The following is a 22,364-nucleotide window of genomic DNA, read 5'->3' on the forward strand; positions in this document are numbered from 1 at the left end:
CATGGTACCCTGTTCATGGCCACTCATGGCTCAGTCAGCCTTGTATATGAATTATGACATGTACCTATAGAAGAGGACAGAGGTTACAGTGGATGAAGCTGCCCTTGGAGACGACCTCAAAACCACAGCCCTATTCAGAATACAGTGGTGTGAGCTGCAGTGGTTATGGGCTGGCTTCCAGATGTGATCCAGCATGCTGGTTGCCATCTGTATAACCTGTTTTCAGGATCACCCATCTTCCGTTGAATCTGCCTGACCAATAAGACTTGAGTAGGTGGGTTGTTTGGTCTTCCAGCACAAGGAAGGCATGCCTTCTGGAATGTTCTTCCCCCTCAGACCTTCAGGAAGGCCTTGGAAGGCCTCGTGCCAGGATGTCCATGAGCTTGCTGTTGAGTCTGAATGGCTTGTTCGTAGGTGTACAGGCCTTTCTGCTCCTGTGTTAATTTGTCTATATTTTTGTTTCCCACTCTTGGAAGCTGGCTATAATTGTATATGGAAATCACAAACTGAAATGATAAATGAAGATAAATGAATAGTAAAGCCCTCCATATAACTGGAGGAGTCTAGTTTCCTCAGCTTTCAAATGGGGGTGGGTTTCCTCTGATACCCCCTCCCAATTCGGACCCATTTAGATGCCCTGACTCAGAATTCCTCCTTCAAGAGAAGTATTTCAGCAGACGATGGCGAGTGCCATGGCTCCTTGGCCCAAGTGAGCCCATGCAGCTGTGGTTCCTTGCGCTGTCCCTGCCCCTGGTGGCTTATAGGCAAGGAAGTGTCCTGCATGGCAACCAAGCTCAATCCAGATTGTGGGGCTGGTGCAGGAGAAGCCCCAGCATCCCTTCAAGAAAGAGCCACCTGACCGGCGGCGAAGAGGCTTTGTCCACCAAATTTCCCAGGAGTTCATTATTGGTAGAAAAACACTACTAAACAAAATCCATACTGTCAGGACCCACCTCAATCCACATCTTAGGAAATAAGAACTCTTGGATGCAAGTTTAGTCCAAAAGGAAAATGTTTACTAGGATGGAATCGATTGTGGCAATACAAGATGGAATCTAACAAAGTTACATTTCAATCCTATATAAAGCATTCCCATTTCAGCCCCCTCCCCTCATCCATTTGGTCAGGCTCCCATCATTTACTTAGGTGTCAGGCCCTTCCGTGGGAAAGGGAACTCTCTTTGGTTTTATTGTTATTGCTTCTTCCTTTTCAGTTGTAAATGAAGATGGATCCAGATCCGTCTCTCCTCCTCCCTCCCCTTCCCTGTTGTTTGAAGATCGCCTATTTCAATCTAAGTAACCATCCTCTCCCCCCCCCTCGGAGAGATGGCAGAATCCCCAGAATAAGCACAATGTTCTACCTATACATTTATGAAATGTGATATAAATGGATTCTGACACATACCTCTTTTCACGAAGAGGAGCCAGCCGAAGCACCGGGCTCATTCATAAGAGACGTGCCATAAATATTGGAAAGTTTTCTCAGGCTGCCCCAGTTGAGCCTGAGCAGACTCTTCTTTCTTGCAGTGAAGATGCCATGAGAAAGGCTGGCGTTGCTCACAGTAAGACCAGCAAAGAAATGGAAAACCATGTTTTCATGAAGGCCAAGACGCGGGTAAGAAGTTCCTTTCCTGGCTGGAGGAGTCGGGTGGGAGGGAGCCCCTTGCAAGGAGAAGTGGCTGACCGGTGGCCCCGCAGGCGAGGCGGCCTCCGCACACGTTCCCCTGCCTGCCAGGGGTTCTGTCCTGTCCAGGGCTCCATCCCCACCTGGCAGATTACGTCATGCGGGCACCTTGCCGAGCAGCACCGCAAGAAAGCCGAAGGGGCTGCTCCCTGCGCTCTGGACATTGTGTGGCCCAGCTGGGCTGCTCCCGCCCCCCACCAAGCCCCTTCCCTTCCTCCCCATGGGGCACTTCTGCGGGCCCAAGCAGGAGGCACCAGAAGATGCCCAACCAGCTGCGTCAAGAAAGCAGCTTGAGATGGCACATTATTCGCTTCGTGTGAGCGAAAGGCATCCAGACCCAGTAGGTGAGAGGTACTTTCCGGTGAAGGTGCTTAGAATCTGGGTTCCTGCCGCCGCCTCCTCGAGATGTTCTCTCAGGAAGGCTCTGACCCCTCTCTCCAGGGGGGAGGAGCCCTGAGCAGGATGGGACTTAGGTTTCAGAAAAGGAGGTTCTGCTTGTAGGCTGGAAACTCTTCCTGAGGGGAGGAGGTTCCCCTCCCCCCTGGGCCAAAAGGAAGGGTGTCCTAGTGGCTAAGGTGCCAGACTAGGAGCAGGGAGACTGCTTGCTTGGGAAGGGCCCAGGCGAGTGGAAGCAGCTGAGAAGTCGAAGGGTCAGAGCAGGGACGGCGCCCCCCCTCCGCCCCCCAGAGTTCAGCCGGCTCCCCCCCACCCCGTCACTGTAACCTGAAGTGAACTGGTAATCCGCTCTTCCCAGCTCTGTGGCCCCAGGTGTCCCAGACTGCATGGTATGCAATACAGTGCAGGAGGGGTTTGTGAAGCTGTGGCCGTGAGTTTCTGAGCCCCACGGATCGAGGAGATCGGTTCCACTGGATCCAAGGAGAGATCCCTGGAACCCGCCAAGTCCTTTTGCTCCGGTGGTGGCTGGCTGGCCTTTCTCCCCTGCTCCGCAAAGACCGGCAGCCCCAGCCTGATGGGGCAACAAGTTGCATCAGCCCTGGCCTGCCTCCCTGCTGCCTTCCACAGTGTGTTTTCCTAATTTCCTAATTTCAGGACGAATATCTCTCTCTCGTGGCAAGACTCATCATCCATTTCCGGGATATTCGTAAGTAGCCCTTTTTGTTCCTGTGGGTTGGCTTAAGGCCATTTTTCCTGGCTGCCTTGTCCTGGGGTGGGAAGGAGCCAGATTGGGGAGCTCGCATCAAGTCTTAAACACCCCCCCCCAAGCTGGAATTTGGAGCCAGGTTCCCAACAGTGGAGAAAGCGCTCGAGCTGGGCCTGGTCTCGGAAATCCAAGGAGAATTGTTTGTGTGATGCTGAGCTCTTGGAAGGAAGGAAGGAGGAGGGAAGGGGAAGCGGGGGAGGAAGGAAAGAGGAGGGAGGGAGGGAGCTGAAAATGAGGGATGAGAAAGCCAAGCCCAGCATCCAAGTCCTCCCGTTGAAGGGCTTGAGCAGCTCTCGGGGGAAGGAGTCTCCTTTGCATTTGAGGATCCTATGCAATAATAATAGTGAGAATATAATTACTCATCTTGTTTCAGGTGGCCTAATTATATTTCTGGAAAATGAGTCTTTTCCAGGGAATGAGGGATATTGGCATTAACTCTGAGCCCCCAAACATCCTCAGAAATGACACTTTGTTTTGGGCCTAAAGCCCATTGGAGGGAGAGCCAAAGATTTTAGGGGCTCCAGAGCCCCACTTCTCATTTCCAGCTACAAATTTGAAAAGACCTTAAAGGAAAAACCCATGTTCCCCAGCAGAAGCCCGATTGGCCCAGTTGGGTCATTCCCTAAATCTTTGTGTACAACTGTTACCCCCTTTTGTTTCCTAGACAACAAGAAGTCCCTGGCCTCTGTCAGCGGTAAGGAGCCCCTCTTTGTCCCCTTCCTTTGTAGTGACGCTTCCGAAAGCGAAGGCCAGGCTGGAGGGGTGGGTATCCTGGGCTGCCCGAGGCTGCTGGATGGAAAGAGGAAGTGACACCGCTTCAGCCTCTTCCAAGGTTGCCAGAATCAGCACGGAAGACGGGTTGGCGCTGGGGGAAGGGGGGGCACGGCTACATCTTCGTCTGAGTTGAGGGAGCAGAGCAGATGCAGCTGTCTGTTTATTCTCCCCAGACCCTATGAATGCGCTGCAGAACCTGACTGGTGGTCCTCCAGCAGGACCAGGGGCCATGGGGATGACTTCTCGTCCTCAGGGGGCCTCCCTGGCCGGGTTGAGTGGGCTCGGGCCCCCCATGGGGCAGCCGATGAATCTCCCAGGACAGCAGCCTCCTGGACCTGCCGGGATGGCCCCTCACGGCATCCCCAACATCCCTGCTGCCAGCCAGCCGAGTAAGTACTTGGGGCAGGTTCCCTCTCATGGGTTCGGAATTGTGGGGAAGCCTCCCCCGGGACAGCAAACGCTTTGTCTCAGTAGACGATCGCAAGGGGGTCTTTTTGAACACGAGATGGCAGCCAAGTAGGAGGGCCGCTCTTGTGCAGAATCAGGGACCTTCACTCCAAAACGTCTCTTGGTGCACATTCAGCATGTGGCCCTTTGTGACACTTCAGCCCAGCTCCAGCTGCAGCAGATGGCTGCGCAGCAGCAGCAGCAGCAGCAGTTCCAGCAGCAGCAGCAGCAGGCTGCCCTGCAGCAGCAGCAGTTCCAGGCCCAGCAGTCAGCAATGCAGCAGCAGCAGTTCCAGGTGCAGCAGCAGCAGCAAGCAGCAGCAGTAGCTCAGCAGCAAATGCAGGTGGCCCAGCAGCAGCAGCAGCAGCAAATGCTCAAGTTGCAGCTGCATCAACAAAGCCAGCAGCAGGTGAGAGCAAAAGCTTCATAGTCTCCAGCAGCAGGAGAGGGAGGCAGGCTCTGGTGGCCAAGGGCTGGCCAGTTACTGTGGGCATACTGAGAAGGGGCTGGGCTGGCTCCCCAGAGGCCATCAGTCTGCTCCACTTGGGGCCCGAGGGAAAGAGAGCCTGCATTTACATAGCTGGGTCTCTGAATCTGCTCCCAAGTGCAGAAAAAGGAATCCAGGTGGACTTTGGTGCAGCTCCCGAGGCCTCCAGCACCTGGGGCAGCGGAGCCTCCCCAGGGCCTTTCTGCTAGCACTTCCTTCTCTTCCACTTCTGACTTCAGATGCAGCAGCAGCAGCAGCAGCAACTGCAGCGAATTGCTCAGATGCAGCAACAGCTGCAACAGCAGGCTGCTCAGGCTGTTCAGGCCCAGCAGCAGCAGCAGCAGCAGCAGCAGCAGCAGCAGCCTCAGCCCCCACCGCCGCAACCGATGCAGCAGCAGCAGCAGGTGGCCCAGGCCCCTCCCCAGCCCCTGGTCTCTCAGGCACAGACCGTTCCGGGACAGATCCCTGGCCAGGTCATGTCCATGGCCATCCTGCCCCAGCAGTTAAAAGCCATGCAGGTAAGTGCTCAGAATGGCTGCCTCTGATTGCCCACCTCCGTTTTCCCTCTGGCCCCTAAAGCCAGTAATATAGAATAGTCAAAGAAAGCAAGGAAATGGCTAAGATTAACAAAATGCAGAACAGTTTTGATGGAAATAATAATTAATTTTGAAACTAGAAAAAAGGCTAAGCAAGAAGTCTTCAACAGAGAGAATGGAATTGAAACTAAAACTCAGGAAATTATTTGCTGTGCAGCTCCAGTCAGAGATACCTGGCGATAATATTTTGGAACTCGTAGAGAAATGCTGTTGATGTCAAGAGGTGGATACTATAATGATATAAATGTTAGGATTAAACAATGATGAAAAGTAAGTGTAAAAATGTTGAACAATTGTAAGGCGGTGAATTTAGATGGTGTATATTTAGAGATGTTAAAGCATGATAGAGTGAATAAATGTGAATTGAGAGAGAGTTGCAGGAATGTGCAGTTTAAGATGTGTTGCTGAATGTAATTAAGAGTGGCATTTCTTGAAAGTAAAGTTTATGTAAATGTAGATGAAATGCCTAGCAGTGTTTCGCACTGAGATGATCTCCCCTTGCTCAGAAAAATATATTTGTGGATTAAAAGTATATGAAATGCTTGTGGTGATAGAAGTGTAGAGAGACAGAAATGCATAGCTTGTTGATTAAAACCTGGTCTTCAGCAAATCTTTAATAGATAATGCGATACAACAAGGAATAAAATATATGAAAGTTAATGTATCAAAGCAGGATCAATGTGTTTGTCGGTGAAAATGGAGTGAACAGTTGCAAGTTGTATTTATCTATATATCAATTTATTACAAAAATAGATGAGAAAATCTTGGATCTTGGAGTCCTGGTGGACAATCACTTAGATATGAGCCAGCAGTGTGCAGCAGCATCCAAAAAAGCCAACACAGTGCTAGGCTGCATTAACAGAGGGATAGAATCAAGATCACATGAAGTGATAATACCACTTTATGATGCCTTGGTAAGGCCACACTTGGAATACTGCATCCAGTTTTGGTCATCACAATGTAAAAAAGATGTTGATGATTAGGGGACTGGAGGCTAAAACATATAAGGAATGGTTGCTTGAATTGGATATGTCTAGTTTAATGAAGAGAAAGACGAGGGGGCACTTCTTCTGGGCTCAGCAGAAGCACCGGGATCAGCGCCGAGCTCCAGTGCTGATCCTGGCACTTCCACTGAGCCCTGACAGCCCTGCAGCTCCAGCCATCTGTCGCTCAGGCTTGTGTGGTGCTGCCATTCCCCTCCCCCACTACAACTTCTCTAGGATGGTCGCGTACCACCTGCCAGGTGCCAACATACCACAGGTGGTACCCGTACCACTGGTTGAAAAGCCCTGGACTAGATGACCTCCAAAGTCCCTTCCAACTTTATTATAATTTTTGAAATGTTTTCTAAGTATGGCTAAATGAAGAAATGCAAATACTGGCCAAAAAAACTGATAGTATATAATCTATTTTTTTTAAAAAAACTATAAAGTAGCTAGATATAAGATTATGCTTCTGTCCTGTAAGGACCCACCTCAGCTAATAAGAAAGCAGAACTCTTGAAACAGGCATCGTCTCAAAAGGCACTTTTATTGGGGGTTAGTGACAGTAGAGAAGTCAAGGCGAGATCTGGGGGAAAACCGGCATAAACGGTATAATTCAAGAGGCATTCTTCCTCCTCCTGCCAAAGTCATAAAGTTCATTTGAAATCCAGCCAATCCACAGGTCGCAGAATGTTTGGGTAACTGGTACAGTTGGCTCGCTTCTCAAGGTCTTTTCCAGTTTCGTTTCTTCCCTTCCCAGGAGGATAGGGGAAGGAGGAAGGGTTAGGACTAAGCATAGATAGAGAAAGTAGAAAGTGAAAGTTGCCCCAAGTGAAAGTATTCTCCCTCCCCTCACCAGAATGGCAGGCCCCAAAGTATAGCTAAATAAGCAGGGATATAATAGGGATTTGGGGACCTGACATACAACCCCCCCTAGAACGGGAAATCCACCTAGAAGACATTAAAAATGGAGAGGGAAACAGAGCCAAAATATTTACATTATTTAGGTTTATCAGGATATTTAGAATGGAAATGCCCTAACGTGTTTCTTATACACCCACTTGTTTTGAGAGGAAGGAAGGTCCTTCCAGGCTACCCAGTATTGTGTGTCCCCATGGTGTTTGTGAGAATTTAAAATGTCTTTAATTTCAAAATGTTGTTCCCCTTCCATCATGATAGGTGTGGGCACCTGGGGTGCTGGAGGCAACCTCCGGTTTGAGTAAGCTGCAGAGGAAATTAGATGAACTGGGAAAGTTCATCAAAAAGAATTTAGAACGGGGTTTTATAGAGGCAGTAAAATCAAAGTGGTGAAAGTGTTGGGACCATCTTGCTTGTCTAGGAGAGAGTTTCCTAGAAGTTTTCATCGCTTCAAGATTCTTATGATTGGTTCATACTTGAAATGGTATTTCACTTCCTTCTATGAAATGTCTCCAGGTGAGGAGAGCCCTTCGCACAGCCTAAGCTTCCTTCACCCAAGCCGCCCACCTCTGTTCAGTCTCAGATAATTTCCTAGAGGTATAAGCGCAGGGTTGCAATTGTCCCTCTTTATTTCTCTGTAATAGAACTGCTCCCACAGCCACAGTGCTGGCATCAGCTTGAATTATAAACGGCTGTTCTGGTTCCGGATGCTTCAAAACCAGCTCCATGGAAAAAAAGTATTTTAAGTTTCTCGAAAGCAGCTTGGCTGTCCCCCGTCCACTTTAATGGTTGACTTTGACCTTGGTTCCCACGGGACAGTAGTCTGTTTTGACTAGCAAAGCACCTGGGAAACTCCCCCCCCCCGCTCCATTCCATGTGGCAACTTCAAATGAGATGAAAATGGCTGCAGTCAGGCTCATTTGCAAAGAGGAATACAAAAGCGAGTGACTGTATGAAATAAGTATGTTGTGATAGTTCGATTATATATAAATAATTAACAAAATTAAGGAAGACCAAGAAAATTGGTTTTGTGGAAAAATAACACATTTGAACAGTACAATTATGAGGTAATGTATAGTATAAGCAAGATAGCTTTGCGAGATAGAGAGCTATTGAGGAATTCAGTAACCAGCGCTGATATTGCTGAATTTTCTTTTCTTCTATCTCCTGCCTTTTGATTTTTTCCTTTGTGTCTTCATACTCTTGGTATAATACTTCTTACCCTGAAAGGTAATTGTTGTGAAATTACGTGCCTGCTCTTTAATATTGGATTCATGTTTGTGGGCAACAGTTTCTGGGCGTGCAGTTCACAAACCCGGGTGATTCTCAGTCTTTTAAAGTCTAGCAGACCAGAGGAGGCCCTGCTAGGCTTCCCCTGGCAGCGTTGGCATTTCTGTGCATGGACTCAGCATGCTCTCCATTCAGGCTCCCACTGGGGGGTTCCCAAATTTGTAGCAGGCCTGAAAGAAATCCTTCAGTTGGACCTTGGAAGCGGCTGCCAGGCTGCCCAGGAATCGGGCTGCGTCTGGGCCTCAGGACACAGATGGGAAAGAGGCAGGCAGGAATCCCTGCACGCTTGAGAGACGATGGCCCTGAGATTGAGCGCTATAGAACCCACTCTTGGTTCTGTTCCTTAAGGTCAGAGCTTTGCAGCAGCAGCAGCAGCAGCAGCAACAGCAGCAGCAGCAACAGCAGCAGCAGCAGCAGCAGCAGCAGCAGCAGCAGCAGCAGCAGCAGGCTTCCCAAGTCCAGGCTGCTCAGATGGGAGCATCCAGCCAGGTAAGCTGCTACCCCAGAAGCTGCAGGCTGGGTAGGACCTCTTTCCTAGTCCTGGGGGGAGGAGGGGGGCATTTCAGTTCTGCCCCTCTTTCGAGTGCAGTTTCTGCCTCCTGCAGTGGGGGAACCCGGCATCATTGCCCTGTGCTTGGCGAGGCCTCCAGGCCGCTTTAGAGGGGCTTCCTGGCTCTTTCTGAAAGAGGTTTTATCCCTTTCTCCTACCAGAAGGCTTGGTTGGATACGCCTCCCTTCCTCTTCTCTCGTCTGGGTCACCTGAACTTTTGGGTGCCGCCTTGTTTCAAGGAGCCAGTTCCATGTGGCCCTGATCGTGGCCCTGTCATGCTGGGCTGGCGACTCATTTCCAGCCCGCTGCCTGATTGCCTGCTGTTCTTCCAGGAAAAAAGTGCTAAGGAAAGATCCCTGGAACTGATCCCTGTGCAGCCTTTCCCTTCCTGGCTCACTTGGAGCTGTTCCTGCAGGAGCCCTGGAAGCCCTTGGCCCCAGGAGGCTGCCCTAGGGAGGCTCCGTTTCCTTCTCAGCATCCTGGCTGGGCGCCCTCGGTAGGAGAGTTCAGTCTTGCTGGCATTGGGAAAAGTCTGTTATCTCTGCCTAGCCCTCGAAGCCTCTTCGAGAGAGAGCCTCTCTGCTATTGTCAGGGATCCCTTGGAAGAGTGGAAGGCAAGTCGGGAGCAGACTGAGGATAGGGCCAAGCAGTGGAGGGCTGCATCTCTCTTGCGCAGAGTGAAGAGCAGGGGAGGGTGAATGTTTTGGGATCTTCAGAGCTCTGCAGAAATCTGACTTAAAAGAGAGAACTCGAATGGCTTCCATTGGAAATTTAGCATAAAATCCCTAATTCAGCGTTTCTCAGACTTGGCAACTTGGAAGCCACGCTGGCTGGAAAATTCTTAGATTTGCTGAGATTGAGAAACGCTGCCCCACTTAAATAAACATGTGGGAGGAAGAATAAGAGGCTGGCTGCTCTTTGAATGCTGTGAGCAAAGATCTTGCAGCAGATTTGAATTGGAGGCGTTGCCATTTCAGAGAGATGTGAGTTCCCCTTCTGGGTTGGGGGCTGCAGCTAGTCCTTGACTTACAACCACGATAGAGCCCAAAATTTCCATTGCTAAGCAAGACAGTTGTTAAGTGAATTTGCACCTCATTTTACAATTTTTTTGCCACAGTTGTTAAGCAAATCAGTGCGTTAAAGGAATCGTTCATTCATTAAGCAAATCTGGCTTTCCCCCATTGACTTTGCTTGTCTGAAGCCAGCTGGACATTAACAAATATAAAACTCTTCAGCTCATAATTTGGTGAGGTGTGTATAGGCAAATCCAATAAATAACATCTTCTCTAACCCAGTTGTCAGCAAGAAGTCCAAACTGGGCCCTAAAATAATAACTTCAGTTAACAAATGTAAAAGTCATTGTTCCCTGTCTCGACTCTAAGCAGAGCCACACTTAGAAGACCTTGGGGGGGTCCCAGGGCCCCAAGGCATCGCAGCCGGAGGGTGACGGGGAACCAGTGCAACAGAGACAAACCTCCACATCCCGGAGCAGCTGAAGCTTCCGGCCCCAAGTGGAGAGCATTGCTGTAGTTTAGTTGGGAAGTAACTTAAGACCCGAGTGATGCTGCGCAGCGGCTCCCAATCCTGGAAGGGACAGAACTGACATTTTTGCACTGGGTGCCCCCTGAGGAGCCCCAGACTGTCCTTGGCTCCATCCTGTCGAGCGTCAGAGATGGTGACTCGATTCATCTCACTAGGCTGAGTTGCAGCCAGCTCTTCCTCGTCCAGATGCCCGCAGCCTGACGTGTCTGGGGGAGCCCCTGAATGGCACCACATGCCTGGCTTGGGGGGGGGGAATGGAGAGTCGAATATCACCAGCAAAGTAAGGATCCTGCCCCCAGTGCCAAGGAATGGCCTTGCCCATCCCAAACTCTCCAGCTCAGCCCATTCAGTGTGAGAGACACAAAGGCCAGCCGGCCTTTGGGGCCTTTGGCTTGGGCAACCCATCCCACATTCTAGCTCACCTCGTCTCCAGCCTCTCCCTCTGAGGCCCTGCTCTCTCCCGACACATTCTCCTCTCTCCCCCAGAGGGATAAGTTCAGTTCAGCTTCGCCCTGTCCCAGTTGGGATCCCAAGCCGCCAGACTCCCAGCACCCAGCGGCAGCAGCAGTCCTGGTCCTTCCAGGTCCTGAGTGCTAGGAAGGCAGAGGGCCACAGCCGTGGCTGCTGCATGTGGCCAGTGAAACAGCAGCTCTGAAAGATCTGCGGTGCCCCCGGCTCCCCTGCAGGAAAGGTTCCCTGATCTTTGTAGAATGTCTCAAAGTCTGGGGCAGGAAAGAGGAGAAAGGCCTATTGGAGCATATTGGACCGTTTCTCTCCTGCCTTTCTCAGCTGTTCTTTTCTGGGCTTGTCTTTCTGCCATATCATGCCCAAAGCGTTTGTGTGTGGGGGGGGGAGATGTCTCTCCTGCCCCCCCGAAACCCCATTGGAACTTTTTGGCCTTTGCAGCAAGTGAGAGTGAGACGCCATCTGAAAAGTGAGCCTTCCCAGGGATCCCTCTCCTTGCTGGAGGGTCCAGGGTGGGGGCTTGGGGCAGACTGGGCTGTCCCCACTGGGGGAAGAGAGGCTGCGGGGGGGGGGGGCTCAGAAGATCAGGAATGGCTCAGAGAAAACAAGAAGCTCATAGTGGCTGAGTGGTTGCTGCATCTTGTGCGGTGTAGGAAAGGGTCTCAAAAGAAGGGGCTTGGCAGAGGCCCAGGGGCTGCTTGCATCTAAAACTTTGTAGATGGGATGAAGGATAATGCAAAGTCCTCATGGATTAAAATGAGAGGTTTCTGGGAGCTGAACGGCTGGCCCTGCTCCCACATCCAGCTTGCATCATTTGGGTTTGTCCCAGGCACTTTTTGAAACCTTTTTTGCGAGCGATCCCATTCTCCGCCACTGCTGTCTTTGGGTGGCTTTTCGTGTTCTGTGGTCTTTCTTGGAAACTTGGGTTGTGACATGGAGCTGGGAGTCTCTCTGAGCTTTTTCCATGCCGTTGACCCTTTCCAAGGAAGCCTGTCTGGTTAGAGGCCGCCCCGGCTGTGGCACCGGGTCCTAAGGGCCTTGGCAGTGGGAGGCTGGGAGAAGAAGTGCCTCAGCTGGTGACAAGAGCTGCAGCTCCAGAAATAACTGATGACCTTAAGACGGGGCTCCCCGGATCGTCAAGGAGAGGGAGAGTGCGAGAGGACGACCGCGGGCCGACCTTGACCTCCAGCTGCCAGCAGGTGCCACACTTGGTGCCTCACCGCCTCTGTTCCTTTCTTTTACCTGCATTCCTAAAATGAGCAGGAGGCAGACTGGCACACCGCAGAGCGAGTATAGCCCCTCTAGTGTGCATCGCCTTGTTTAAGAAAGCCTCTTTGGCATGCTTAGGGAAGGAAAGGGGGGCAGCTACAGTCTCTCCCCCCCCCGCGCCTTTAGACACATCTCGGGGAGAAAAGGGCAGGAGCTGGAGGGGTAGAAAGTTATCTGGGTAGCTACACTAGAGACTCAGTTTGGGGAGGGAGCCGCGAATCTGCTGAAAATTCCAGGGCGCCCAGCTGGCTCCAAAATGGCCTCCACCTGGATGAGAAGACCCCTCTGGGACAGCCAGTTTGGTGCCTCTTTGAAAGTGGTAAAAGGGGATGCGCTCCTGTCTCACTTTTGATAATTCCAGCTCTTCGGCTCCCCAGGGGTGATTCTGGCCGTGCAGTGGAATCTCAGGGGGGGGGGGCAGAGAAGAGTTGCTTGAGGCTCTGTCTTGATGGGCTACTGGCCCTGCAGTTCACTTGAGCACATTCTGGTGGACTGAAGCCGGTAACAGGCGCTTCTGTCCACATCGGAGAACACCTGGAGTGGCTCTTCCCTTCCGGAAGGCTTTCTAGGACAAGCACACGACTCTTTGTGCATTGTCTTGCCCAGTCTTCCAGTCAGGTTGGCCGTTCATAACTCCATTTGGGAGGGGGCAGAATTAGGCAGTTGCTCCTGGGCCGCTGTCCCGGCTTCACTCTCTCAGCTTCTTTGTTCAGAGGCAGCATCTTCGCCCATCGTTCCTCTTGGCCTCTGTAAGAGAGAAAAGCAGGCCTTACCTTCCCCGGGCCTGGCTGGAGCACAAGGGCCCTCTGAGCCTGCCTCTCCTTTGGGCTGCCTGTTCCTGCCCTGAGCGATTCAGCAGCTTCTCTCCCGGGTCAGGCGCCACTCACGAACGAGGGCAGATTTGACGAATTGCCTTTTTTGAAGCTGCGGGGTGGCTGCCTTGCTGGAGCCTCCCCTCGGACGGAGGCTGCTGCCCGCGGGGGTCCCTGTTGGTGCTGACGGTGGTGGTGGTGCTCCTGCTCCGGGTCAGGGCTGCCTTCTGGCTCCCGCTGGGTTTCCTTTGGCGGTGTGGCAGAAGGCAAGGCCAAGGCAGCCCGCTTGGTTGAGCCACAGTGTTCTTGCAGCATTGCATCCATGCTAGGCCTCCTGTGTGGCTCAGAATGTGGAGGAATGCCTGGAGGGAGTCCATCTGCCGCTGCCCCCCTTGTCTTGCTGGCGCTGCCTCCCATCATCCCTCTGCCTTTGCTTGGAAGCTGGAGTTGCACAGCACTGCCCTTCTCGTCCTTCTGGCCTTCCTCTGCATGTGGTGGATGTTACGCGTGTGCATGTGATCTGTGTCTCATCCCCATTGTGGCTTCTGAATGACTCTTCCCAACCCATGCTGGGAACGGAGCTTTCTTGTTCCCCATGAACTCACCATGACGCTCCATTTGATGCTCCTAAGCTGTGGCCTTTTTCCCCTTTGGTTGTGACGCTCGCATGCTTCTGTTTTGCAGTGGTGGTTGCCAGCACTGATCTCCTGAAATGTGTGCTAGGCTGCTGCAGTCTCCGACTTAGTGGCGATTCCCCAAAGAGGCTGTCAAATTGGTGCCAACACATTAATGCTTTTTTGCTTGCTTAGTTGAGTGCTTGTCAGGCACTGATCCAGCCACAGATAGTGACTGAGCTGTGGGTGGCCTGTCCATCTGTGTCTGGACCCCGGCTTGTGTCCCAGTCCAAGCCTGGGCCACCTTTCTGGAAGGAGGCAAGCCCAGGGCTAGTGGCCTCCAGGCTCCCACCTAGATGTGACACACACGCCCATCACACCTGGGCAATGGTGTGTCTCTCTCCTGCAACTGGACCGCAGCCGCCCCCTCCCACCGCATTAACCATAGCTACTTTGGTAAGCCGGCTGCTGCCAGGCGCCTTCCTTGGATGAGTGCGCTTGGCTTCCAGCTGCCCAGATGCTGCATGTGCTTCTTATCCTGCCAATGTGCTGCATTTCTCGTGTTGCGATTACTTTTGTCTGTCCCTCTGTCCTCCCAAGATGATCACCGCAAGTATGGCCCGAGGTGGGATGCCAATAAGACCACGGTTCCCGCCCACCACCGCTGTCTCTGCCACGCCTCCAAGCACCATGCCTTTGGGTGGACCACAAATGCCTCAGGTACTTCGTGGAACGGAGTGGGTTGTGGCTGGGGGCTTGTGCGAGGGCTCATTGTCTGGTCTTGGTCGTCTCCCACCTTTGACCTACACTTGGAGCAGCTGCTGCTCGGGGGCCACGTCGGACCGATGGCAGATGGTGCCCGGGGGCCGAGACAGGGATGCAGGTGAGGTCTCTCGAACTGGAAGGAGACACCACACCTGCTCCGGTGTGAGATGTACCTGACACATCCTCAATGACAGGTCTGGACAGTGTGGGGTTGAGTCCTGGGGGAGATTTCCATCGAGGGGTGTGACTGAATTCCACCCCAACCGCCATTCAGATGGTTCCTCTGCTCCAGATTCCCTCCTGCCTCTTCTCTTAAACCCTGGAATTGCGCCCGTCCACAGAGATCAGTGGCGGCCCTGGGCTCCACTGTGCAAGTCTTAATAAGGTGGAAGGTAAACGGAAGAGAACTTTACACATCAGACTTATTTCCAGTTCCTGGAGCTAAAAGAGTAATTTTCTCAGTTTTTTATCATTTTTGCAGGCTTTCTGCTGTACTGTCCAAATCTTCACTGAACTTGCATCTAAGAGGTTCATTTTTTCCACTGCCTTGATCTCTGGGGGTGTCAGGGTGGGGGCAAGAAAGAGCTCCAAGGATGATCGCCCAATAACAGCCTCCAGGTTGCTGGCTTGGCTTCAGCTTGGCTTCCTCTTATCTATCTTTACTCTTGGTTGGCCATGTCCTGTGAATTAAGTCATTAAAGAACTGGGAAGGGTCCTGTTAATTGGGCTGTTTCTGGGTAGGTTTCTCCCCCGTGCCCCAGGCTGCTTTGGGTCAGAATAGCCACACCCTCCTTTCCCTTCTGCTTTTCCTGCCTTTTATTTGTGCCGGTGGCCTCCTTGGAGGAGTTCCCACCAGCTGATTGTAGGGGTTGCCTCTGTCCTCATTCGGGCAGCCATCGGGTTGTGACCAGTTTGGCTAGGTCTGCCCGGTACCCCCCACCCCCACCCCCTTGCAGCAGCTGCCCTTCTCTCTTCCTCTGGCTATTCCCATTCCACCAGTCGGAACTGAACCTGGAGATTAAGCAATAAATCTCTGGCTTCATTGCTCTGGACTGGTGGTGAAAGTGGCTCCAACACAGAACAAGTCTAGGAAAAGGTGAGACCACGTTCAGGTTTAGTCATCTTTTGCTGGCAAGATAGAGACGGGTCTTGAAAGCCATTTTTGGTCTGCAGCAAAGCTTGCACTTGACTTAGCTGGCAGCACATCAACCCGAAACAGTGTGGCCCTGAGTCAGCTCAGGGCTCTTTGTGGCAAGAGGGGACTTGGGTTTATAGCAGCACCCCTGTTGCACTTCCGTTCTTCTGGCTCTCTTGGCGTGCCCTAGGGCCTCCCATCAGCTCTGCTTGCAGAATTTCCTGCCGGGCCGGCCCAGCCCTCCTTCCTCTTCAGTGCTGTAGCATCTCTGCCAAGTGCGATTTCTGGAAACTCCATTCTGTTCTTTGGGGCTGAGAAAAGGCTGCAACCCTCTAAATTCCATTGTCTCGTCTTTGAGAGTTTTCCTTCACACAGCAGCTCCTGACTAAAGGCGTTGTTGTGTGGTGAGGATGGAGGACAGATCTGATCAGGCTTTGGGTCACGAAATTTGCTTTCTGCAAAGGCAGCTGAGAGCTTAAATAAAGAAGCTTCTAATTTTAACATACTTTACGCTCAAAACAACCAAGGGAAACATCTGCTGCCAAGTAGTGGGTCAATCCTGAGAGGAAAGAGTTAACATTGGCATGTTTGTAACTCCAGGCTGGAGGTCCCTAGTTAAGGTTTATGGAAAGCTGAGCCCTGGCAGAACCCAGCCATTGTGCTCTGGTAGAAATAGGGGTTGGTGGGCACTGGCAGAGACCTGCTGGGCTTTCTCTGGCTGGCTGACCTTGTCCCCGAGCGTCTTTAAGGCTCCCTTAGTTGTCAGTGAGCCTCAGTGTTGCTGGCGTGGCATCTTTTTCAATTGTGGATTATGAGGGAAGTGGATAGGATTTGGGGACCTTAGGCTAAGGTGAGCTAATTCTGCACCTGAGGAGTTGCAGTTTGTGAACTGGGCAGCCATATATTAATCAGCTAACCGAAGGCCCCTATTTTCTGATGCCAGTTTATCCTAGTCCCTCTTGAATTAATTACTCAGAGCCGCTCAGACCCAGGAAGCGCGGTGGAGTCATAGGAGACACAAATCGGCCAACTTCTCTGCGAGGATTTTCAGTCTTTGTGTTATGGACTTGCTTTGTGCAGCTGAGGAAATGGCTCGGGGTCCCCTAGGAATGTTGGGGTTCAGCTGAGATGGTGCCTCCCTGTGGACCTCTGGCACAGATTTCCAAAGATTCCCAAGGGCTCCTTGGGCCCCTTCCCTGCTGGCCTGAGCGTGGGGCCCGAAGGCTGCCTGCTCTGCTGAGGCCTCTCTTTCCAAAGACCGTCTTTCTCTTCCAGGTCAGCCAGAGCAGCATCACCCTGATGTCTTCTCCGTCGCCTGTCCAGCAAGCCCAGACACCCCAGCCAATGCCTCCCCCACCTCAGCCACAGCCTTCTCCTCAGTCTGGGCAGCCCAACTCCCAGCCCAACTCCAACGTCAGGTGCGGGCCAGTCTCTCGATGGGCAGCTCCTCTTGAGGAAAGTGGAAGCCGCTGGCCCATCTCTGCTGCGGGCCTGAAACCTCTTCCTCCTCTTCCAGTTCTGGCCCAGCCCCGTCTCCCAGCAGCTTCCTTCCCAGTCCATCTCCACAACCTTCGCAGAGCCCAGCAGCTGCCCGGACCCCGCAGAATTTCAGCGTCCCATCTCCAGGGCCACTCAACACGCCCGGTAACTGGCATCCCTCAGGCTTCTAAAACAAGGGTGGTGTCCGTGGTGGATCCCTCCAGAAGGAGCTATCTTGGCAGCATGGCCAGGTCAGAGAAGGAGGCCCAGTGCCTTCCTTTGGGAGCCGATTAACAGAATGACAGAGTTGGAAGAGGTCTTCTATCTCCTGCTCAAGCAGGAGACCCTCTGTCATTCCAGAGATTAATTCCACTGGTTAATTGTTCTCATTGATAGGAAATTTCTCCTTAGTTCTAGGTTGCTTCTCTCTCTGGTTAGTTTCCAGCTCCTATAAACTGCCTGAAGTTACAGCTAAACTGTATTTTAACATGATAAGGGGAGGAAAGTATTACCTAGTAACAGGAGACTAATCTTACTTTGACTGAAAGTAAAGGAAACTCAGTTTAATTTTCTGCCTGGTGCCTCTCCTTGTGTGGTGGGGAGCTCTTTTGCCTGCACTCGATGGAATGAATGTTGCAAACGGGCCCTGTTTCAGGATGAGGTCAGCCCCTTCCTGTTAAGCCAACCCTCCCACCACTGAACATGCTGCTTTTTCTTCCCCCAAGGCAACCCCGGCTCTGTCATGAGCCCAGCCAGCTCCAGCCAGTCTGAGGAGCAGCAGTACCTGGAGAAGCTCAAGCAGCTGTCCAAATACATTGAGCCTCTGCGCCGAATGATCAACAAGATCGACAAAAATGAAGGTCTGGGTCCTTTGGGGGAGAGGGGGTGTTTGTCCTTTCACACACACACACTCCCTCTCCCTCTTCCCTCTCCCTCTCCCTCTCTCTCCACATACACTTTATTGAATTTGTACAAAAGAAAAAAAATTGAAAGAAATGGAGAGTGCAAGGAATAAAGAAAATAGAATAACTTCTGAGTTCCTTCAGTACAGTTACAAATATAAAAAAACATTAACCTTTTGCTAGAAAGTTCAATGCTACACAGTATTTCTGTAATCAAAAACAGTTTTAATAATCTAATCCCCAAATTAAAGTTTCATTCATTCCAGTTTCAAGCAAAAAGTGCAAAAGTGGTTTCCACTATTTTCTAAAAAGTTCACCCTGTCATTCTTCCTTAGTATCATCAATAATTTTACTCACTTTGTCATTTTGCTTTGCCAAAGTCTCAAATTTAGGCTTTATAAACTTTGTCACTTTAAATGTAACTTCATCATACCTGGATCTAAAAAAATCATTTTCATCCAATCCTTGATGCTGTGATTTAATTTCGCAGCCGTAGTGAATAGCACACTCTTTGCGTGTAAATCCATGACCGTCAACACACGTTAGTCAAGGGCCCCCCTCTTCAAGGTTCAAAACATACATTTCAGCTAGCAATGCCACTGGAAGCAGAGAAAAAGGAAGAAGCAATCGGAAACTTCCCTACTTACCTTTGTGTTATTGATTCAGACCACTCAGCGCAGGGGAGATGGCGGAGGGGAGGGTGGAACGGGACCCCAGTGTTCCTGCAAGGTCACTATTGGGAATTCCAGGCTCCAGTGCCACCTGTGGCAAATCTGTGGTTGTGGTATTGGAGCCTGGGATTAACCTGCCGTAGATGAGCTCCATCCATTAAAAACAAGTTCCCTCATAAAGGCAGTAATCCAACTTTTTTTTTCTTTTTTACTAAATGTGCAAATCCCAACATCCATGTCCAGTTTTTATATCATAGCCACAAAAACACTGGAAAACTCCCAGCAGAAATGCTTACCTGTATCTGAAGAAAGTCTCTCTTCTGCTTAAAGGGGATAAAACTGTAGGAAGTGCTTTAGAAAAGGGGAGATCGGCTCTCGGGTCCTGTCTCATTTGGCCACGCCACCATAGCTCCACGTACGTTGGGAGCACCACTCAGTTTGCCAGCTGATTGCAGATCAACTCCCCAGGGGTAGTTCCCTGGATTCTCATTTGATTCCAGAGAATTCTTCAGACTGCGAGAGTCCTACCTTGAGCCCCGGGTCAGCTTTGGGGGCGTGGGGGGAAGAGACCTCTCCCTTTTCAAGGGAGCCACTCAGTCTGACATTTCTCCACTAGAAGTCCAGAAGGATGGGAGAAGAACAGCGGAAACCCCCCCCCCACCCCACCCCACATGTGTGGGTTGGAGTCAGTCAGTTGTCATAGGAGTCTCTGGGCAGGATGTGTGGCTGCTCCTCCACAGCCACTGAAGGGTCCCTGGGTGCACACGGGCCTTGAGAGCATCTGTCAGTGATCTGAGATCCCAGGTTCTTACTTAGGATCTTGTAGAACCAGGCATGTCCTGTTTCATTGTCAGATATTGTTCAGCTTGGGAAGTTAAGAGGAAGAAGTTGGGCAATAGTTACTTGGTGAGCTGCAGGGGTGCATTCTGGGACTGTGAATGTGCACAAGGTCCCACGAAGGAGCCACCAGCCTCTTGCAGCCATCTTGGCCCCGGCGTGGCAGGGAGGACTTTTGTGCCAGCTGCTACTGAAAGAGTCATAAAGAAGGCAGCACTCTTGGTTGCTTTGTCTGATCTGGAAACTGGTTTATGTAAGATTCTGTTGACTGGTGTTCAGCCACCTCTTTGTCAGAATCTTTTACAATTTTATTATGATGGCATTCTTGCAGTTGGGCCCTCACAAACTTGGGTATTAAATTTGGCTTCTTCACCATCTTGGCCGGCAGCAAAGGAGGTCTCCTCAGTCCCCTTGAAGAACTGATCTTTTGAGGTGGCTTAGCTGGTGGGTTTTCTCTTTAAAGCCAGGCCTTCAAGGGTGGGATTGTGTTTTGACTGCTGTTTTTTCTGACTGTTGTGTTTGGGGTAATTTTACATTTTCTTTCTGAGTTCCTCAGTGAAGGAAAAGCACTAAACGGCCACTAAATAGATCACGCATGGTCCCCCTTGCTTTCTTCTGACCGGCCTGGGCCTCCCTGCCTTTTTCCATTCAGACAGGAAGAAGGACCTAAGCAAGATGAAGAGTCTGCTGGACATTCTGACAGATCCTAAGAAGCGGTAAATTCTTGGCGGTTGCATGTTTCCCTCTGTGAGTCTCTGCTGCTTTCCTCTTGCAATGAAGGGGGGGGGGGAAACCTCTATTCTTCTGCTGGGCCTCTCACCTGCTCCTCATCACCACCACCAGCCTCCACTCTACGGTCGGGCACAGCATCACACAGGTGTTCTCAGCAACTAGCAGCCCCATTGTAGCCTTTGTTCTTCCCGGCCCCACCTGCATGCTGAGAAGCAGGGACCGCATTCACTTCCTTGGAGATGGCCAGCCAAGCATCCTGGTAGTGGCTTTGGCCAAGCTGATCCGAGGAATGTCTGTGCGGTCCTGTTTTCCCCAAGAGGGAAGTCTGAGAGTCCCTTCTTCCCTTCTTAGCTGTCCTCTGAAAACTTTGCAGAAATGTGAAATTGCTCTGGAGAAGCTCAAGAACGACATGGCCGTGGTAAGTGAAGGGAGGAGGATTTTTCTCACCTTTCTAATATCCCGTAATATGCCAGCCTGCACGTTCCTCAGAGCCTTGGATTCTGCACTTCAGTGGGGACCTGAAGTTGCAGGTGAAAAAATGCTGGCTAAGCAGGGTCTGAATCTTGAGTTCTCGATGCTGAGCAGGGAGCAGATTGTGCAGGAGACAGCAGGTAAGGGGAGCCAGGCTGGCAGTGATGGGTCAGCCCAGAGCCGAGCCGAGAAGGGCCGGCAGCTGGGGCAACCAGTGGAAAAGCACCGGATTGGAAAGACTCCCGTTCTGATCCTAGTTACTCTCTTTTGTGTTGATGAGGGTGGGAAAAACGGGTCTCCAGAGAGTGTCTGAACTTAAATCACTAGAAAGATGGTCAAGAAACAGACTTGGCATTTCAAGTGCCATCTTCTTTGTGACTTTTTGCCAAGTTTAGGACCTGAGCAGATAGAGGTAGCCACAAAGGTGCTTGGTTCATGCGCAGGTAATTGGTGTCTCTGTTGTATGCCAGCCCACCCCTCCCCCCCCTGCAGTGCCTCCCACAAAGCAGCAGTACTTGTGCCAACCGTTGCTGGATGCTGTCCTTGCCAATATCCGCTCGCCAGTCTTCAATCATTCCCTGTATCGAACCTTCATGCCGGCCGTGACCGCTATCCATGGGCCCCCAATCACGTAGGTGTTGCTGTTGGACTCTTGAGGGACGGAGCAAGCAGGTCTCAAATGGGGGGAGGTTTTGGGAAGCGCAGCGGGGCTGAAGTGTTTGGGGATTTGCCATAGTTTTGCATAAATGGGATCTAAAACATGTCCTGTTACGCCTTCCCTTGTCTTAATTAAAAATAAGAAAAATAAAAAATCAAGTTTGCTTAATTGTGTTTACAGATGGTCCTCAACTTACATCCACAATTGAACCAAACATTTCTGTTGCTAAGTGAGACAGTTGTGAGTTTTGCCTCATTTTATGACCTTTCTAGTCATAGTTGTTGAGTGAATCATTGCAGTTGTTAAATTAGCATGGTTGTTAAGTGAATCCGGCTTTCCCATCGACTTTGTCAGGAGGTCGCAAAAGGGGATCACACAACCCCAGGATCCTGCAACCATCATAAATATGTTGCCAAGCATCCGAATTTAGATCACATGAACCTGGGGAGGCTGCTTTGGTCATAAGTGTGAAGAAAGGTCCTGAGTCACTTTTCTCAGTGCTGTTGCAACCTAGAAAGGTCACTAAATGAACTGTTGTAAGTTGAGGACTACCCGGATATCCTGAGGCAGTCATAAACGCTTGGCTGCCTGGATGGCCTCTCGTTGCCCAGGGCTCCGGCGCCGTCTCCTCGGAAGCGGAAATACGAAGAGGATGAAAGGCAGACCATCCCAAATGTGCTGCAAGGGGAGGTGGCGAGATTAAACCCCAAGTTCCTAGTCAACCTTGACCCCGCCCACTGCAGCAACAATGGCACAGTCCATCTCATATGCAAGATAGGTGAGTGGCGAAGACGGCGGCCTCCAGGGTGGACCCACTGCAGGGTCTGGCCCCCCCAAGTGCCAGTCGGTGCCTGGCAGGGGCGGCAGCTGAGGCCAAAGGGGACTTGGGGACCTTTGGAATAGGAAAGAAGGGTTGGCACTTTTGATTGATGTGCAAAAAAGCTTTCAGGTGGTTTTTGCAAGATTCCCCCCCAAAAACAAATGGCACATCTGGTTCCAGATGACAAGAACCTTCCGAACGTTCCTCCGCTGCAGCTCAGCGTCCCGGCCGACTACCCGGACCAGAGCCCCCTCTGGATTGACAACCCTCAGCAATACGGTAGGTCGCTGGGGGCCGGCCCT

At 51.3% G+C, this 22,364-nt stretch overlaps 1 protein-coding gene across 4 annotated transcripts in view; it reads left to right on the forward strand.

Moving 5' to 3' along the window:
• The window catches only part of MED15 (mediator complex subunit 15), a 35,908-nt gene that overhangs the window by 12,610 nt on the left and 934 nt on the right, over positions 1-22,364 (forward strand). Inside the window, exons 2-17 of one of the 4 annotated variants that reach the window (XM_081338929.1) lie at positions 1,527-1,614; positions 2,734-2,785; positions 3,510-3,539; positions 3,793-4,008; positions 4,228-4,475; positions 4,793-5,071; positions 8,689-8,829; positions 14,193-14,312; positions 16,768-16,910; positions 17,009-17,136; positions 17,697-17,831; positions 20,034-20,097; positions 20,465-20,531; positions 21,055-21,215; positions 21,854-22,020; positions 22,243-22,341. In XM_081338929.1, the coding sequence (XP_081195055.1) occupies positions 1,527-1,614; positions 2,734-2,785; positions 3,510-3,539; positions 3,793-4,008; positions 4,228-4,475; positions 4,793-5,071; positions 8,689-8,829; positions 14,193-14,312; positions 16,768-16,910; positions 17,009-17,136; positions 17,697-17,831; positions 20,034-20,097; positions 20,465-20,531; positions 21,055-21,215; positions 21,854-22,020; positions 22,243-22,341 (2,138 nt within the window). Of the gene's footprint in view, positions 1-1,526; positions 1,615-2,733; positions 2,786-3,509; positions 3,540-3,792; positions 4,009-4,202; positions 4,476-4,792; positions 5,072-8,688; positions 8,830-14,192; positions 14,313-16,767; positions 16,911-17,008; positions 17,137-17,696; positions 17,832-20,033; positions 20,098-20,464; positions 20,532-21,054; positions 21,216-21,853; positions 22,021-22,242; positions 22,342-22,364 lie in introns of those variants that run through there. The other 3 variants (XM_081338930.1, XM_081338931.1, XM_081338932.1) reach the window with 3 other exon arrangements.

This window comes from Vipera berus (assembly GCF_964194415.1).
Source record: "Vipera berus genome assembly, chromosome: 14".
NCBI lineage: Eukaryota > Metazoa > Chordata > Lepidosauria > Squamata > Viperidae > Vipera > Vipera berus.